Source organism: Sus scrofa, chromosome 3 (genome assembly GCF_000003025.6).
Source record: "Sus scrofa isolate TJ Tabasco breed Duroc chromosome 3, Sscrofa11.1, whole genome shotgun sequence".
In the NCBI taxonomy this organism is placed as follows: domain Eukaryota; kingdom Metazoa; phylum Chordata; class Mammalia; order Artiodactyla; family Suidae; genus Sus; species Sus scrofa.
Window position 1 is genome coordinate 33,832,834 of NC_010445.4, and position 19,131 is coordinate 33,851,964.

The 19,131-nt window shown below is 56.4% G+C and overlaps 1 protein-coding gene across 3 annotated transcripts; it reads left to right on the forward strand.

The window, feature by feature from the left end:
- CARHSP1 (calcium regulated heat stable protein 1) lies at positions 1,514-15,108 on the forward strand. 3 transcript variants are annotated; one of them, XM_003124608.6, is made up of 4 exons: positions 1,514-1,615; positions 9,430-9,591; positions 10,512-10,634; positions 12,540-15,108. In XM_003124608.6, the coding sequence occupies exons 2-4, from the start codon at positions 9,437-9,439 to the stop codon at positions 12,700-12,702; spliced, it is 441 nt and encodes a 146-aa protein (XP_003124656.3). In that variant the 5' UTR covers positions 1,514-1,615; positions 9,430-9,436; the 3' UTR covers positions 12,703-15,108. The 3 variants fall into 3 exon arrangements, with proteins under 3 accessions (XP_003124656.3, XP_013851113.2, XP_005662204.1); XM_013995659.2 differs by lacking the exon at positions 1,514-1,615 and adding an exon at positions 5,666-5,763; XM_005662147.3 differs by lacking the exon at positions 1,514-1,615 and adding an exon at positions 5,669-5,789.

Sequence of the window (19,131 nt, forward strand, 5' to 3'; positions counted from 1 at the left end):
GCTCCACATGCATAGTCATGAAGGGGCTTGAGCAGAGAAGTCGGCATAGAACTGTGGCCAAGGTGGACTGAGTACAAGCTTTCAGTGACTGAAGTCACAGGGTCGACATCATCGTTCTTTTGCGGAGGAACCAAGACTGTTTCATCCATGATGAAATATTGCGTCTTTTTTTTTTTTTTTTTTTTTTTTTTTTGCCTTTTAATGCCGAACCTGTAGCATATGGAAGTTCCCAGGCTAAGGGTTGAGTCTGAGCTGACGCCACAGCCACAGAGATGTGGTATCTGAGCCGTGTCTGCGACCTACACCACAGGTCATGCCCACCCCAGATCCTTAACCTACCAAGTGAGGCCAGGGATTGAACCTGCATCCTCATGGTTCCAAGTGGGATTCATTTCGCTGAGCTACAGTGGGAATGAGCTATTGTATCTTGACTGCTTTTCCTTTGCTCCTGCATTCCTTCACTTTCCTTAACATCAATAATTTTCAGACCTGGCAATTACTGCAGGTTCAATCCCTGGCCTCGCTCAGTAGGTTAAAGATTGGTGTTGGCGTGAGCTGTGGTGTCGGTTGAAGATACAGCTCGGATCTGGCACTGCTGTGGTATAGGCTGGCAGATACAGGGCCAATTGGACCCCTAGCCTGGGAACTTCCATATGCTGCAGTTGCGGCCCTAAAAAGATAAATAAATAAAGGCTTAGATCACAAAAGGGCTTCTCATGTCAAGAAAGCCATGCCTGGTTCTTTTTCCTGGGACCCCCCCACTCCCACCCCCACCGCAAGCGATCTGCATATATGAAAGGCAGGCAGAGCTAGTGGGTTTCAGGAGAGACCCCCATGCTACCCCCAATCCTGGACCCTGTTGTCGCAGGACAGTTACAGGATACCTCCCCACTTCCCGCTGCCCCTCAACAGCCAGCCTGAGCCTTGATCCAGAGCTGGGCTCCCTTTCAGGGGCTGTTCCCAACTTGTTGTGTGTAAGGGGTTGATCACCTCTCTGTCTCAGTTTCCTCTCCTGTTAAATGAGAGTAAGGTCATTCACCTGCAGATACAGAGGACTCGAGGAGGAAGTGGAAATTAAGAACAAAAAACACAAACAAAAAAAGAACGAAATCAACAGCTCCCGTTTTTTTTTTTTTGTTCTTTCTTTGCATTTTCGTTTTTTTCTTTCCCTCCCTTTGGCAGCTCTCATTCCTTCTTGACATTCCTAGATCTCTTTCTTTCCGCTAAGACGGAGGTGCCCCGGACTCATCCGGATTCTGGAGCGAAGGTCAAGTGGGGGCCGGACCGACCCGGTTGGCTAGGGGAACAACAAATTCTCCCACTTTCCAGGGGCGTTTTCTGGCCGGGGGTGCAGCACAGGCGAGAGATCGGGTTCCCCCACCCAAGGCTTTGCGCCCGGCGATCCCGCCACTCCCGCGCGCAGACACAAAGGTCCGGTCCGGGCTGGTCCCGCCCGCCCCGCTCTTGCTCCAGCCCGCAGCCCCATTGGCCGAGAGCTCTGGGGGGCGGGGCCTAGGCAGGGGCGCCGCGAGACCGTCCCGTGAACCACGCCCCCTTCCCAGCCCAGTTCTCGCAGTTCGAGCGGAGCAGCTGGCGGAGCTGAACGGATCACCAGGTAGGAGCTTCTCCCGGGACCCCAGGAGGGGTGTGGTGGGGTGCCCCTGCCCTGTAGGAGGCCCAGGGATGGCCGGGATGGGACCTCGGCCTCTTCGTCAGCTGCTGCCCCGATGCGTCTCCCCTCTACAGGGTCTTCCGACTCTTCGGTCGGGGTCTCCGGGCTGGGTTTCTCTAGGCCCCTAAAAAAATACCCGGGCCGCCGTGACCTGTTTGGGGAGCACGGGTTACTCATCCTTCCTGGAGAGGGGTGGGTGTGGCAGCAGCTGGAGGGATTTGGGGGCAGACGTCAGGTTGCATTTCCCGCCTGGCCACCTGTTTTCTTCTTGCGGAAAAAGCCTTCCCTCCTTCTCGTCCTCCCCCCCCTCCGCCTGCCCCCCTTATCTCCCTCCCCTTTCGCCTGTGGGCTGGAGCTGAAAGGGGTGACTCGCGGTGCGCTGGGGCGAGGCGAGGGGGGCGCCGCTCCAGAAGGTGGAGCCAGCCCCCAGCCAGGCCTGGTCGCGCCAGCTGTGGACTCGGCAGTGGGACCTCCGCCAGGCCTGGCGGGGTGTGGGGGGGTATCCTGGCGCCGCGCGATTGGCCGCGTCTGGAGAGGAGGAGCCGCCGGGCGCCAGGCCGGTGCGTTTGCGTCGGGATGGGGGGCCCCAAGGCAGTGCAGAGAAACTTCCCCCGAGCCCACAGGCTCCCCTCCCCACCGGCCTCGCTGGCAGCCCAAGTTTTCAGGCCGGAAATGCAACGGTTTTTTTTTTTTTTTCCCCCTAAAAAGGAAGCCCCTGGCTCCCACAGCTTTTCTGAGGTTGGAGTGGATGTGTGTCTTGCGGGTGGAGGGCGCGAGACCAGCCCACTCCAGGCACCATCTCTGTTCCCACAGACGGGGGTGTCTCTTTGCAAAATAGGAAGCTTCCCTGAGCCTCCGTTTTCCCATCTGTAGGCTGGGAAGATTGTTTTTCCTACCCTAGCAGAGTGAGTGAGTGTAAAAGGAGATGGCGCACCCAGTGCGGGGAGAAACGTTAGCTATTGTCAGTTTTCACATGCCTTTTTGATATTTCTCCGTCTCTCGGCTCCCATTCTCGCCCCTCCAATCCCTTCGCCACCCTGAACCTAGAGGGAAGTTGTAAAAACAGGTTCAAGTCAACCCTCAGCTTAAAATCATCTCCTAATGTCGCACGGTTGTTTAATTTCCAAACTTGTCCGCAGAGCTTTCTGTTATCTCCTACCCCACCCCATTTTCTGCTGCCTGTCCTCCCTCTCCCTGGCCTTTTGCCCCTGCCGGACCCTCTGCCTGGAATGACTTACCCACGCCCAACCCAGTTTAGGACTCGAAGCAGCAGCCTCCTCAGGCCCGGGCCTCCTCTGAGCCCGCTCTGTGCTTCCGGTACTGGGGAGGTCTTGATGACCACGGCTTCTCAATGCTGGCGTGTCTGTCACCCTCCCCTCCATCCCCACCCCCCAACTGGCGGGGGTGCCCCCGTAGAGCACCAACAGGGCCCTGTAGCGTCGTCATGGAGCCCGGCCTGCAGCAGATGCTCAAAGGGGAATGAGCTGAGCCAGGCCTAGCGCGGGGCTCTGGAGTCCTGGGTGGGGTTGCGGGAGGGCTCCCTTGGGAGAAGAACTGGCCTTTCTTTGTCTCAGCGAGGGGCAAAGTCAGGGCATTTGGTTTGTGTCCCATCAGCAGGGACAGGGATGGGAGGGATTATTCTAGATCCTCATGCCTGACAGTTCCACCATCAGCGGCTCAACTCTTGCTGCCTGAGCCCATTGTCGCTGGCACCCTCTGCACAACGCCCTCGCACGACATCCGCCCGGCTGAGAGGCTGCGCCACAACTGTCTCATTTGACAGATGAGGAAGCTGAGGTGGGGGCGGCGAGGTCGCCTGCCAGGGCTCACGGAGCGAGCGGAGAGAAGAGTTAGGCTGAGACTCAGCTCTGACCGAAGCCCTGGGAGAATGGAGACAGACTGGAATCCAGGAATGCTGGAAGTGGGGGTGACGGGGTGCTGAGTCGACTTTTAGTTACAAACAAGGGCTCGAGCTTCCCCCCCTCCAGGGTGCCCAGGCGGGGGCGGGGCGGGGCGGGGCGGTCCGGAAGCGCTAAGCCGGGCCTGGCAGTTGTGCTGGAGGGGCGCCTCAGCTTCCCAGGAGCTAGTCCTCGGCTTTCCGGCTTTCCAGCCTCTTCCCAGCATTCTGGGGCGGGCCGAGCGGTTCCGGCTGGGCGCTGGCTGGGCATCACCGGCTGCACCCTCCAAGCCTTGTTTGTACTTCTCTTCGGTGGCCAGGCCTCCCCGCCCCTGCGCCCCTTCCCCTCGGGGTCTCAGCTCCCTCCCCCAGGACTCCCCGCCCCTCCCTTGGCCCCGCCCCTTCTGAGTCTTGCCCCCCACTCCCCATCAACCTTTTCCCCTTCCCCTCCACTCCCCCACCCCCATCTGAGCTCCCCACTCTCTCCCAAACAATGGAGGTGAGTGTGGCCCGAAGAGTCCTCAGGCTTATTAAGGACCTCTCCGACTTCCTCGGGATCCCCCTGTCCAGCCTCCCCTGACCTGCCAGGCCTGTTGGCCCATGTGCCCTCAGTTCTTGGGAGGCTGGAGCTCAGCTGGGCTGGAGGTCGAGAGGGGAAGCACTGGCATGGAACCTGGGTCTACTAGGGTGACTGTGACTCATCTAGAGCTCTCTCCCCCTCAATCTCCCTCCCATCCTCTTACTCGGGCTGAGAGGTGGGCAAGACTGTTAACCCCTGCCACTCTGTGTTGGATGACCAGCAGCATCTGCCTTGCTGGGAGCTTCTTAGAAATGCACAATCTGAGACCTCTCCCCACCTTCAGAATCTGCATTTTCTCACTGTCCCTGAAGAGCAGGGTTGGTTCTCCAGTGCCCTGTCCTGTTCCTTTCAGGTGGGCTAGGACTCATCCCTACCTGCCAGCAGTGGCCTGGCCCCAGGGGTGGAAGGTATCTGAATATGGTGCCCAGCCCTGGCCACCCCCATCCAGAAACCCGTGAAGGCTCAAGACACTGCATTTTTTCTGGTTTTGCTGAGAACCATGCTGAGAATGAAGCTCCCAGCTTGAATCCAGCTTCTCCTATCCAATCTTCCTGCCCTCAAGGGTCTGAAAGCTACTGAGAATGGAGCCTTGTGAAATGAACTGCAGTCTCCTTCTCACTAAAGTGTAAATGACTGATAGAGGCAATGGCCCCTCCCTGGAGTCGAGAACTGGCTGCTTGGCTCAAGACAGACTTGCCTTTGATATGGCTGGTGGACTTTGAGGCCAAGAAGGCAGGAAGGGAGGGGTTAGCAGGGTCTCTGCAGGATTGGGTCTCCCTCACCTTGATAGGTGGGCGAGTGGAAGAGGGGTTAGGAAGATCAGAGCCTGGTGCCCAGCTGAACTCTCAGAACCTTCCAGGAGGACCTGCACAGCCTGTGGAAAATTCCCAGGCTATTTTGGGCTATGGCCCCCCTTCCTGCCCTTTCCCAGGGTAAAGGCCCTGCTGACACACCCCTTCCTGGGGCCATTGGGATGGGAGTGGTTTCCTGGCCCCCCCACCGCCCACCTCTAGGCTCTGGGTCCCCCTCCCCCGCTGGGCACTCTTCAGGACCTAGGGTGTGACAGGAGGAGGGGGAGCATGGCCAGCAGCTCACCCCCACCCACGCCCCCACCCCTGCTTGCTTTTGCACCACGGCATTGTCTGACAGACTGTGAGTTTCACCACTTTTATTTATCAGAGGTGGGACCTGGCAAGTCACCAGAGACCTTGCCTCAGTTTCCCCATCAGTGAAATGGGGCTGAGCTGAGTCGTGTGAAGCGCTGTGAACCCTCCCTGGCTCTGGCAGGCCGCTCTTGTCTTGGTGGTGCTGGGTCTTCCCCTCCCTGAATATAAACCCCTGGAGGGCAGTGGGCGTCTGGTCCACTGGTGTCCGCCTGTGCATCTGGCTTCTGACACGCACACCACATGTGCACAGAGCCAAACACACTTGGACAATCATGTGCGCACACAGCCACACACATATGCACACGTGCACACACAGACCACGTGCGCACACAGCTCAGCAGTTGCGACATGGACATGCCTTGGGCGTGACGCTGGTCTGTTTGCTGCAGGCCCGGGGCCCATCTCAGGTCCGGCCTTGCGCCTCCTGCCAGCCCGAGCCTCTGCTCAGGTTTGCAGACGCCCCGCAGCTGTAAGGTAGGGGAGGAGGGCAGTGGCAGAGGGAGGGGCCCTGCCTCCTCCAGGGTGGGCTCCAGGACTGCCCCTGCTGTTGCTGGGAGAGCAGTTGCCCCTTGGGAGCCTGGACTATGCTGGGGGGTGGGGGTGGGGCTGCTGCACCCCGATCTGTGTGTGTTGAGGGGCAGCAGCGGCCGGATCTGGTGGCTCCCGGGGCCTGGCTGCCCCCTCCCCCAGCTGTTTTCCTTACAGCTGGACTTTAACCCAGGCCTCCCCACACAGAGGCCATTCACTCCTCCTCCCACTCTGGCCCCCAGGGGCTGGCGCCTGTCCAGGCCTGCTCCAGCTGCCCCAGCTGCTCTAGCTGCTCTCAGCTCCAGCTCCGAGGGCCCATGGGAGGCGGGCAGGGTGGTGGTTAAGGCTCCCATGTCTCCCTCCCCTCACCCCCCCATGGCTCTGGTGACCCCCCTCCCCCCCGGGCCTCCGTTTCTCCCACTGCCAGGTGCGTGTAGCCCCTGCTGCTAGATCGTGCAAGGTGCTGGGCGTACAAGTGATCTAATGCAGGTTAGGACCCTGCTCTGTCCCAGCCCCAGTGCTGGGCCCCCACGGATGTGGAGGGCCCCGGCTGCACCCAGGTTGTGCCCCTCAAGACGGTGGGTTCCTTTAGCCTCTCTGCAGGATTGGGCTGCCTGGGGGAGTTGAGGGGACTGGAGTGGAGAGAGTAAGGGGGCCACAATTTGGGTCTGCTTCACTAACCCCGGGGCGGGGAGTTGGGCGTGGGAGGGACAAGGGGACAGGCAGACAGGCATGGTGGTGAAGAACAGAGACATGTGGGGATGACAGAGATGCTCCCCAGTTTCTGAGCTGGCCCTGCCCTCCTGTCTGCCACGCCTTCTGCCTCTCATGCCTCCTTCCGCAGGACCCCCCTCCCCTGGGCCTGTCCTCTTGCTGGCCTTCAGTCACACCTCAGGGCCTTTGCAGGCTGCTCCCTCTTCCTGGAAGAGGCTCCCTCTTTTACAAGTGTTCCATTCTTTCTTACTGTTCAGGACCCAGCTTGCACCCTCGATAGGGTGGCGCCCCCGCCCTGTTCCTTTTTTTGTCCCGTGTATTTCTTTTCTTTTTTTTTTTTTTTTTTGTCTTTTGTCTTTTTTGTTGTTGTTGTTGTTGTTATTGTTGCTATTTCTTGGGCCGCTCCCGCCACATATGGAGGTTCCCAGGCTAGGGGTTGAATCGGAGCTGTAGCCACCGGCCTACGCCAGAGCCACAGCAACGCGGGATCCGAGCCGCGTCTGCAACCTACACCACAGCTCACGGCAACGCCGGATCGTTAACCCACTAGCAAGGGCAGGGATCGAACCCGCAACCTCATGGTTCCTAGTCGGATTCGTTAACCACTGCGCCACGACAGGAACTCCCATGTCCCGTGTATTTCTTACTGGCCCTTTCGGCGGTCTGTAATTATCTGATTTATATATTATTGACCTGTTTCTTCTCTGCCTCCAAGTTCAGCTCTGTCTCTAGAACCATGAACAGGGCCTGACACCAGGCACATATCTGTTGAATGACTTTATGATGACAGTTATAACAATAATCATAGCTAATGCTTAATGCTCCTTTGTTCTGGGCAGAGGGTGGGCAGAGTGCCTAGCATGTGTAATTTCATTTCAACTTCCTGACAATGGTGTGAAGTCAGAACTGTTAAACTCTCCATTTTCTAGATGCAGAAGAGGGTTAAGAGAGGTTAAGTAACTCACCCAAGATCACGCAGCCAGCAGGTGGTAGGATTTGAAGTCAGATGTGCCTGACGTCAGGGGAACAAGGGAAATTTGGGATAGAGTGGGGGGAGGGCAGTCCCCCCACCCCCACCCTCACCCCCGTGTCACCAGGCCGTCCTAGAACCCCAGGCGTTAAAACATTCTAGGACTCTATGACCTGCGCTAGTGGGTCGTGCTGGAGCCCTGACCCCCTGGCCGAGCAGCTGGGGCCTTTATGAGGTGGGAGCTCCCCGGACTCGCGGTCCTCCCTGGCCGCGGCTGCCACTGAGAGAAGGGTCAGGAGGTAGGATGTCACTTCCTCCAGGAAGCCAGCCAGCCCTCTCCCTTCCCAGCCAGACAGAACTGAGTCCTGAAAGGGGAGTGTGCGGGACTGCAGGGTGTGGGAGGGAGAGGTTTCTTTCTTTTGGGGGAGGGGGTGTCCCTTTCCCTGAGGAGTCAGGCCTGGTTCTTAGGCAGCTTGAGTTGGGGGCAGAGGGTTGTGGCTGGGTGCTGCAGGTTGAACACTGACTGGTGCCCTGGGCCGCAGACTTACTGCGGGGAGCGGGTGCAGGGGTGGTGGACTGGAGCCTCAAGTCTCAGAGCTGCTGATTTGTTCAGACTGGCTGGAAACCGAGACTTGGGCGCAGACTCTGCATAGCTCATGTTTAAAATAGGGAGTTCCTGGAGTTCCCGTCGTGGCTCAGTGGTTAACGAATCCGACTGGGAACCATGAGACTGCGGGTTTGATCCCTGGCCTTGCTCAGTGGATTAAAGGATCTGGCATTGCCGTGAGCTGTGGTGTAGGTTGCAGACGCGGCTCAGATCCCGAGTTGCTGTGGCTGTGGTGTAGGTTGCAGATGCGGTTCAGAACCCACGTTGCTGTGGCTCTGGCATAGGCTGGCGGCTACAGCTCCGATTCGACCCCTAACCTGGGAACCTCCATGTGCCATGGGAGAGGCCCTAAACAAGGCAAAAAGACAAAAATAAAATAAAATAAAATAGGGAGCTCCTATGGGAGTTCCCGTCGTGGTGCAGTGGTAACAAATCCAACTAGTATCCATGAGGATGTGGATTCGATCCCTGGCCTCGCTCCGTGGGTTAAGGATCCGGCGTTGCCTTGAGCTGTGGAGTAGGTGGCAGACACAGCTTGCGTCCCGAGTGTCTGTGGTGTAGGCCAGCTGCTACAGCTCCAGTTCAACCCCTAGCCTGGGAACATCTATGTGTAAGAAAGAAAGGAAGAAAAAAAAAACGGCCTGGATCTGAATGAGAGGCCTGGTGAAGATGCCACCTTTGAACTGCCCCTGGGGTCTCGTGCACTCGCCTGCCAGGCCTCCCTCTCCTAGATGCAGGCTTGTGACAGCCCTTCCCGGACCCAGGCTCGAGTCTGAGCCTTCTTTGGTTTGTGTCCCAGTATTTCCTGGAGGAACACTGAGTGCTGGGCCCTTTCTTGCCTTCCCCTTCCCCATGGTGTCTGGCACTTAGGGGTCAGATGTTTGATGAGTGGCTGGAGTCCTGAGCTGGGTCGTTGGCACTAAGCATCCCCGCCCACCCCGCTGCCTCCCTGCCCCCTCCCTCCCTCCCTTTCACAAGGATTCACTGAGAGCCCCGAGCATGCCAGGGTCAGTGCTGGGTGCTGGGGATATAGAGGTGCCGATGGTGTCTTTGTAGGGGGGGACCTGGCATTTCCAGGCAGTGCTATGATGGAGGGAGCCCCATGGCAGCCCCAGGAGCACAGATCAGGCCCCAGGGAGAGCCGGGCGTGTTCCCGGAACAGGTGACCTCTGTGCTGAGCGAGCCTGGAGCCTGCATCCCACAGTGAGAGGAATGAGTCTCAGGCGTGGGGTGGGGATGCATTGGGGTCCCCCTGGCGAGGCGTGAGCCCCTGAAAGCCCCCTGTCTCTCTCCAGGTCAGCCATGTCATCTGAGCCTCCTCCTCCATCACAGCCCCCCACCCACCAGTCCTCGGTCGGGCTGGACACTCAACGGGCCCGAGATCGCTCACCGTCCCCTCTTCGGGGCAACGTGGTCCCAAGCCCGCTGCCCACTCGCCGGACAAGGACCTTCTCAGCGTGAGTCTTGGGCTGACTGGGGGAGGCTTCCTGAGTCCCTGAGACAGAGGGTCTCCATGACTCTGGCCACCTCTACCTCACGGTCCCTGCCTGTCAGGTGGGAGACTTGGGGTTGGGAAAGGGCTGATGGTGAGATACTGGGCAGGCGCCTGGTAGACTCTGGACCCCAGCACTGCCCCCAGGCCCACTTGAGCCTGTCAAACGCTGGGGGCGAGGGACGACAGTGGCGATGGGTGGGCAACTGCTGGGGCCTTAAATCACTGGGCCTTAAATCACACGTAAGCCTCTTCCCCATCCTCTGCGAAGTGGGAGCAGGAGCAGGTGGCCACGGTGCTGCAGAGCCCCACTCGGGGCCTGGCAGATGCTGCTCTCGGATTAGTGAGCGAAGACTGTGGCTGCTATTAAAAATTAGCCTCTCGGAGTTCCCGTTGTGGCGCAGTGGTTAACAAATTTGACTAGGAACCATGAGGTTTCAGGTTCGATCCCTGGCCTTGCTCAGTGGGTTAAGGATCTGGCGTTACCGTGAGTTGTGGTGTAGGTGGCAGTCGCAGTTAGGATCCCGCATTGCTGTGACTCTGATGTAGGCTCCGATTCAACCCCTAGCCTGCGAACCTCCATATGCCGAGGCAGCGGCCCAAGAAATGGCAAAAAGACAAAAAAATAAATAAATAAAAATAAAAAAAGAAGAATTAGCCTCTGGAGGGACTTTCAGAAAGTTTTTAGTGATGGGGAAGCTGAGGCCTGAAAACACCTGCTGGTGTCATTCAGAGTCACCAGTCTCTGAATGGCTCCCAGAGTTGTGCAGTGCGTAGCTTGCACAGCTGTACATGGTGGTCCTGGGTCCTGGGTGTGCCCCAGAGAGTGGGAGCGCTGTCCTGGAAGGCTCATGGGGCCCCTCACACATCCCCTGTCTCTGTCAGGACGGTGCGGGCTTCGCAGGGCCCCATCTACAAAGGAGTCTGCAAGTGCTTCTGTCGATCCAAGGGTCATGGCTTCATTACCCCGGCTGACGGCGGCCCTGACATCTTCCTGCACATCTCTGAGTGAGTCAGCAGCTGGTCTGGGGTGGGTGCTGCTCTGGCCCCGAGGAGGTGGGGAGAGTTTGTGACTCTGATGAGTGCCAGGCATGATGAGGGTGTGCGGCCAGGCATGGGCGACTCTGCTTGGGATCCGGACGTGACTGTGTTCAGGGGCGGGGTTGTGAGCCTGAACATGGTGGTGGCAGAATGTTAGAGGCTGCAGGCAACGGTGTGCATGTATGTGTGCATGCATGTATGCGTGCGTGCGTGCATGTGTGTGTGAGTTGAGAAGCTCTCCAAGCGGGTCGGAGTGCCTGTGTATCTGGTGGGTGGGGAGGAGCAGCCCTGGGTGTCAGGGGAGCTGTGTTTGGCCTGGGAGCTGGCTTCCTGACTGCCTTGGGGGAGGCCGCCTGGTGAGGCTGGGGGCTGCCTGAGCTCCGCTCCAGGAAGGAAGTTTGGAGCTGGACCCTTCCTCCTGCCTCTTGCTTATTGACGTCCTTCCTTCCTGAGTGTCTGCAAACCCTCGGGGGTGGCAGGGGAGTTGGGGGACGCCCAGGGCGGGACCCACACATCCTTGGCCTCTGGACTGGAAGGCATCCAGCAGCCTGGGCTTCACTTCCCATCTGCTGGGCAGCCTGCAGATCTCTAGGGACCTGATCGACACCCTCCCCCACCCTAGTCTTTGACCTCAGAAGCCCCAAATCCTCAGTCCATGGCAGGCAAAGTCTTTACCCTACACAGCAGACATGACAATGTTTTTTTTAGGATCCTTTTGGAAGTGTCTGCTGTGATGGGACTGTTATCCCTCCTTACCTTCCCCCAACATTCTTGGGGGAATGTAGTATAGACATGAGGACGATACCAAAGCAATGCATGTCATATATATATATGAATCATACCTACACGTGGATGTAGACATGTTTCTCCGTATTGGCTTTTTCCAGAAAGGATTTGTATTGGTTTTTAAGGACACACACAGTGCAACAAGAAAAATTAGGAAGGGAAGCATGGGTTTGGGAGCAAATAAAGATGGAGATACTGGGGTGTCTGGTTTCACTGCTAGAAATAGGCTTCACATTTATTCCTGAGCTTCCTGGTGGCCAAATCAAAGAGGGCAATGTGACTTTTTTAAATCAAGACAAACCAGTTCTGGGGAGCTGGCTGGCCTTGACGTTGAGGATCTAAAGGGGATTTTCCTCCTGGAGTCTCATCAAGGGGGCATCAAGAGGGGCACCTCACTGTCACAGGTGAGGTAGTGACTCATGTGTTGCAGGACTTTCTTGAAAGCTCACCAGGATTCTGAGGAGTTGAACAGCCTGGTGTCTGGGACTCCTGGACCAGGGATGGGGCAGGGGTGATGCTCAGGAAATCCTTGCCCAGGCCATCTCCCAATGCTGATTCCCTGGCTCAGACTGGCTCCCCCATGTCCATCCTTAGGGCCCAGGGTGCCCACTTTTTTTTTTTTTTTTTGTCTTTTTAGGGCTGCACCTGCGGTATATGGAGGTTCCTGGGCTACGGGTCTAATCAGAGCTATAGCTGCTGGCCTACACCACAGCCATAGCAACACGGGATCTGAACCACTTCTGTGACCCACACCACAGTTCACGGCAACACCAGATCTTTAACCCACTGAGCAAGGCCAGGGATCAAACCCGAAACTTCATGGTTCCCAGTCGGATTCGATAACCACTGCGCCATGATGGGAACTCCCAGAGCACCCACTTTTAACGCGAGCATCCCCAGGGGGCAGAGCTCCATCTCTTTCAGGATCCAGCTCCCAGGGAAGGAGCTGATGGGCTCAGGCGTGCCTCAGCCATGACCAGAGGCTCGAGGTGGCGCCTTCCGGTGGCCGGGCAGGGGGGCAGGTCCTCTGTGTGTTGCATGGCTTCCCTGAGTGCCCACCCTGAGCGCTCTCTCCCCACCCCACAGTGTGGAAGGGGAGTACGTCCCCGTGGAAGGTGACGAGGTCACCTATAAGATGTGCTCCATCCCGCCCAAGAACGAGAAGCTGCAGGCCGTGGAGGTGGTCATCACCCACCTGGCGCCGGGCACCAAGCACGAGACCTGGTCCGGCCACGTCGTCAGCTCCTAGGAGAGGCCGGAAGCATCCATTCTTCCCGGCTTGGGGGAGCCTCGGGGAGGAGGAGGCAGGACCAAACTGGAGAGGACATTCTGTCGCTTGAGATGGGGCTTCAAGGGGGGAGTGTGGTCCCTTTCAAGTGCTCCTGGAGGAAGGGGTGTGGGGGGCAGGCACTGGGTGCTCCTGGCCACCAGCACAGCCTCTGACCATCGCCACCAACATCTCACCGTCTGAAAAACATTAAAAGCATTGAAAAAGGAGAGGTGCCCCGCCGGTGGCTGAGGTGGCTGAGCGGAGGGTCCAGGCCCTGCCTAGGGGGCTGGGTCAGTCTCTGTTCCCCAGCCCACAGAGTCCCTCATCCCCCTGGAACCGAGGGCACAAAAATCCCCAGATCTGGCCCCCTGGGGGGTGACAGGGACCCTGATTGTTTCCCCAGAGGAATTCCCAGCCAAGCGCCCCAGCCCCACCCTTGTGTCTCTGCTGGCCCTGCTGGGCAGAGCAGGCTTCTCGGATTCTCAGCTGGTTGTTCCCAGGGGTGGGGAGGGCAGGGGGCTTTGGTGCCTTGGTAGGGGGAGGTGTCACAGCTGGGTGTCCGGGAGCCCTGAGCCCTCCACTTGGCAGGGATGTGCTCAGGGCCGAATCCTCACTCCCTTGGAAGCCCAGTGTTTCCTGTCTCCAGGTTGAGTGGTCCTGGCTCAGCAGCCCTTTCGCATCCCTGGCGCCGAGGAGGTGGGTTGGGATGGGGAAGGGTGGGGGATGGGCATGCAGAACGGGGAGGGTCTTTGTTTATAAACAGACCTTTTTCTTTTTTTTTTTTTTTTTTTTGAGAGTTTAAGTTTTATTTGGAGTGAAACTAGGACTTAAGCCCAGGAGACAGTACTCAGCCCTGAGACACCCCTCCGAGGAGGTGAGGGGGAAAGCTAGGACATATGAGGTTTTGCAACCTACAAACAGACCTGTTGCCAGATCCATCCAGGGGAGATCGGGTCGTTTGCTTCCTAACAAGCCTGGTAAAGTCAAAAGCTGAAGGAGAAAGACACCTTTGGTGGGGTTTTCTGGAAAAGCTGTCTGAAGAACTGCTTAGGTGGTTGGTTTTTTTCTTCTCTTTTTTTGCATAACTGAAGTGCTCACCAGAGCTGGCTGTGTTTGCACTTTGCTGCTGACGTTGCGAACCTTCATAGAGTATTTCCAGTAAACCAATCCTTCGGATTTTCTTTGCGTGGTTTGGTTTGCCTTTAGCTATGATTTAAGAAATAGAAATAGCTGGGAAATGTGTGGCTGAGAGGTAGTCAGGATGCAAGTTGGTGCAGGGAGGCCAGCCCAGGAGAGAGATCGGTGGCCTCTCCTAATGTCCTAATTCTGGGTGCCGGGGATTGGCTTCATCTGAAAGGCCTGGAAGGCTGGAGGTATTTTGCCGAGGGCTGGAACTGCTGTGTTTTGAAGTATAACTGACCCACAGCGCTGTGTTTCCCAGCGCATAACATAGTGGCTGGATTTCTCCGTACATCACAGAATGGGCACCATCACAGAATGGGCACCGGAGTTGCTTTAAAATAGGCCAGGAAGTGTGTAGGTGACAAGTGTTCAGTGAAACATCACAGTTAAGGAAGCTGATCCTTTCCTTGGGGCCTGCGGTACCCTAGAAGGGTCCACCCCCAAGGTCCTGCTTCCTGCTGGCTGGTGTGCCTTTCCCCTTCAGCCTTGGATGTGGCTCCTGGAGCCCCCTGTGTAGGATACAGACCACACTTCCAGAGCTACTTGTATTTTTTTTTTTGTCTTTTTTAGGGCTGCACCTGCGGCATATGGAGGTTCCCAGGCTAGGGGTCGAATTGGAGCTATTGCTGCTGGCCTGCACCACAGCAACGCAGGATCTTTAAGCCACTGAGTGAGGCCAGGGATCGAACCCACATCCTCATGGATACTAGTTGGTTTGTTACTGCTGAGCCACAATGCGAACTCCTTCTAGAGCCACCTCTGCTGAGACCCACACAGGCCCCCGGAGGTCAAGAGCCTGTGTCTTCACCCCTACCTCAGAACACCGCCCACCGCTGGCAACTTCATCGCTCTGTCCTCACCTGGGCACAAGGTCGGGGCTCCTGTGACCCCACCAGCCCGCCGTCACCATCGGGGCTGGGAGCTGGATCCACTCTTAAGAGGCTGCCTCTGGGCTTTCTCGCTGGGTGTCCGCCTTTGTAAATGGCTCTCGCTCTGCGCTTCCTGTGTGACCCCTTCTTTCTCCCTCATTAGAGCTGGATTCCCCTCTCTGCACAGGCAGAGTCTCAATTTACAGAAACTCATGGGGGCCCTGGGAGGATGCATGGTGTTGGTGACAGAGCTGGGAACAGAATCCGGGATTCCTGACTCCAGATCAAGCCTCCCACCAGCGCTTTTCTCTCAATAAAGGTGGTTTTGCCGTGAGGCTCTGCGTTGTGTGTTCATGTGGACGCGGGCAAGGAGGCCGCTTTCCAGGGAGCTTTTCCTTGCAGCTGGCAGGTGAGGGCCTCTCCCCAAAGGAAGCTGACTCAGTCATTGTACTTCACATTCTGTGTTTTGGGGATGAATAAGAAAATGAGGTCATTCCTTCCTTAATTGTCATCCTCACGCATAGGCAAGCTAAGCAGTAGGATGTGGCTTTTCGACAACAGAAAGTGCCACGTACTTGGTCAGGTGTGGGTAAATGCCCTGGTTTTGGTTTTGGTTTTTGGTTTTTTTTTTTGTCTTTTTGCTATTTCTTTGGGCCGCTCCCATGGCATATGGAGGTTCCCGGGCTAGGGGTCGAATCAGAACTGTAGCCACCGGCCTATGCCAGAGCCACAGCAACTCGGGATCCGAGCCGCGTCTGCAAACCTACACCACAGCTCACGGCAGCGCCGGATCGTTAACCCACTGAGCAAGGGCAGGGACCGAACCCGCAACCTCATGGTTCCTAGTCGGATTCGTTAACCACTGTGCCAAGACGGGAACTCCTGGTTTTTGTTTTTTAATTTTATGATTGCACCTGTGGCGGATGGACGTTCCTGAGCCAGGAATTGAATCTGAGCCACAGCTGCAGCTATGGCAACGCAGGATCCTTTCACCCACCCCACTGAGCTGGAGATCAACCAGCACCTCTGCAGTAACCAGATCCCCTGCAGTAGGATTCTTTTTTGGGGGGCGTACACACCTGCTAGGCTAGGGATCCAGTTGGAGCTACAGCTGCTGGCCTACACCACAGCCACAGCAACATGGGATCTGAGCCGGGCCTGTGACCTACACCACGGCTCACGGCAATGCTAGTGGATATTAGTGGGATTTGTTTCCGCTGAGCCACAAAGGGAGCTCCGTCCCTATAGTCAGACTCTTAACCTGCTGTACTGTGGCGGGAACTCTGGTAGATGCCCTGTTGGTGCATTTAAACTCTTACTGGGTGAGCATGAGCAGTCCGGGGAAAGGCCGTCCGGTCCAGATGGAGGAAGGGAAGTGGGAGATGAGGTGGCCTTAGTTTCCAGAAGCGCCATGGGGAGATGCCGGGGCTGGGGATGGGGCGGGAGAGGCTGGGAAGGTCTTACTCAGCCCGAGTTGACTTGGGCGGCTGCGGAGGTGCTTTGGGGGGCGGTGCTGATAGTGATTTTCAAAGTGCATTAGGAAACATTGTAACCAGCCCATCGAACCTGTGATAGGGAAGAACTTTTGTATTCTAGATGTAAGTTAATCACTAAAGGGGGGATGTCTGCAAGCTTAAATTATACCTAATGGCCCACCCGTGGGAGCCCTGCCTCCCAGGTAATGAGCATTAAGCTAAAATACCTTTGTTAGCTCAGGGGAACCAGCCTGACCAGGCCCACGTGCGCATGGCTGCAGGGGAGAGAGAAATTAACACATCCCTTCCGGGCCGGACAGGAAGTAGGAACCGTTGGGCCAAGCTCCCTTCTGTTTTGGTGTAAAAGCAGCCGGAGACCTAACCTGGGCAAGATGGTTCTCTGGGCACAAGTCCCCCATCTTCGTGGTCTGCTGGCTTTCCAAAGAAACTCATTCTTCCTTGCCCCCCCAAAACTCATCTCTTGATTTCCTGGCCTGTCGTGGGGTGAGCAGTACAAGTTTGGACGTGGTAGCAAATTTTGGTGAGCCAGGTGGAAGCTGCTCGCGGCCAGCCGGCCCCGGTTGGGGAGGTTTGTCGTAAGGCCCTGGCAGCTACTGAGACCCCTCGTCCCGAGGATCTGCCCTTCAAAATTCCCTGAAGCAGCACCTGCCCCAGCGCTTGGCAGATGGAACAAGGAGTCGACATCTGGGAGCTGACAGTTGGGTAAGTCGCTCCAGTGTGTACAGCTGGAAACTATTTCCTCTGCATTTGGGGGCTTCTCTGGAATAAGTCAGTTGGTTTTGTATTTGAGTGGGGTGCCCTTTTGAAGAGCCGCGAAAACTGCTGGGCTTTATCCACTTTGCGAACCACTTGGTTTGTTTCTTGGGATGCGGTAATTTGCGTGTGCGGTTTGTGTTGTGTTTGTCTTTAATTTCTGTCTTTAAAAATGGAGACTATTTCAGGAGTTCCCATTGTGGCTCAGCAGGTGTAAGAACCTGATTAGTATCCTTGAGGATGCGGGTTCAATCCTTGGCTCCGCTTAGTGGGTTAAGCATCTAGCATTGCCGTGAGCCGCAGTGTAGGTTGCAGATGAGGCTCAGGGCTGGTGTGGCTGTGGCTGTGGCATAGGATTCGACCTCTAGCCTGGGAACTAACATGTGCTGTGGGTGCAGCCCTAAAAAAAAAGTAACAGAGAAAAAAAGGGGGAATATTTCAACTATCCCTAAAGAAAGTCCTCCGAGGCGCCTTGCGGGTAAGTGAAGTGATTACAGCTGTGAACCCGTGGGTGCGAGGAAGATATTTCCTTGTAACGTGTGGCACCTGTTAGGGTCTCCACAAAGGTCTTGGGCAGGGTCATCTTGGGACCCTATGCACCACATGCTGCTGCCCTTGCTGTGTGAATTATGTCATTTGCGGTCTCTTGGGTTGCTGGTATGTGTAAAAATCTCAAGATCAACCTTGAGGGTTTATTTAGCATTTTCTGTTTGCCCTTTGGGTTTTTCATGTCCTTTTGTTTCATACTGTTTCTGCACTTACAGCCAAATCAATGTTGTGATGTATAAAACTTTTATTGATGTTCAATCGAGCTAAGGAACAGGAGAAAAACAACAACTACCCTGTTCTTGTCCAAGAGTGAGGCCCTCCCGGGGCAGGGAGAGGGGGGAGAGAAAGCTTCCACCTGGTTCCTAGAATCCCCAAACGCCCCAGCTCAGAATGCAGGCTGATGGATTGATGCAAAGGCCAAAACGCATGCTTTCATTTATTTTTTTCAATTTTTATTTTATTTTTTTGTCTTTTTAGGGCCGCACCCACAGCATATGGAAGTTCCCAGACTAGGGGTCGAATCAGAGCTACAGCTGCCAGCCTACACCACAGCCACACCAGATCTGAGCTGCGTCTGTGACCCACACCACAGCTCATGGCAACGCCAGATCCTTAACGCACTGAGCAAGGCCAGGGATGGAACCCACCACCTCATGGTTCCTAGTCGGATTCGTTTCTGCTGCGCCATGACAGGAACTCCAAAGGCATGCTGTTCATGGTTAAAGATGATCCCCATCGTGGCTCAGTGGTTAACGAATCCGAGTAGGAACCATGAGGTGATGGGTTCGATCCCAGGCCTCATTCAGTGGGTTAAGGATCCGGCGTCGCCATGAGCAGTGGTGTAGTTTGCAGACGCGGCTTGGATCCTGCGTGGCTGTGGTGTAGGCCGGCAGCTACAGCTCCAATTTGACCCCTAGCCTGGGAACCTCCATATGCCATGGGAGCGGCCTTAGAAAAGGCCAAAAAAAAGATGAAAAAAAAAAAGGTGATCAATTGCTATTTGTGGTTTTACAATGGCTTTTGAATGACTCTGTAGCTATTGTGTGAAGTGGGAAGAGAGATGAAATCCTTTACACGGAAGCTCTTGTGCTCTCACGTGAGGGAGAATGAGGAAGGGAAGGGAACGAGAGTGAGGACATGTTGCGTTGAACCTGAACTCTTGCGGCGGAGCTGGGCTGCCCCAGCTGCCCTGGCTGTTAGGCCAGGATATCCGCCCCTTCCCCGCCTCCCATTCCCGTCCAGCCCGATTCCCGACCCTGGGGCTCAGGACGGTACCTCCTTAGGAGGACCCATTAAAAATCCTATGTTAGTTTCTGGGGCACAGGCACGTGGTCTGGTATCCCCATCTAAGGCCTGAGAGGGCACCCAGTTGGGGCCAGGAGCCACTGCCAGGGCAGGGCAATTTCCATTGCTGTTGTCTCCTGTAGAGGCTGAATGCAAATGACCAGCCAGCTGGTCATTTAACAGGAAAGATCACAACCCCACTACACCCGCAGCCCACTTGGCCGTACCCATAGCTGAACCACATGTGGGACCCCGGTGACGGTGGAAGGACCTTA

Bases quoted from the DNA above. Each gene is read 5' to 3' on its own strand.
- CARHSP1 (XM_003124608.6), top strand. From the start codon at position 9,437: ATGTCATCTGAGCCTCCTCCTCCATCACAGCCCCCCACCCACCAGTCC. The intron at 9,592-10,511 runs GTGAGTCTTGGG...TGTCTCTGTCAG, and splicing joins CGGACAAGGACCTTCTCAGC to GACGGTGCGGGCTTCGCAGG. The intron at 10,635-12,539 runs GTGAGTCAGCAG...CCCACCCCACAG, and splicing joins ATCTTCCTGCACATCTCTGA to TGTGGAAGGGGAGTACGTCC.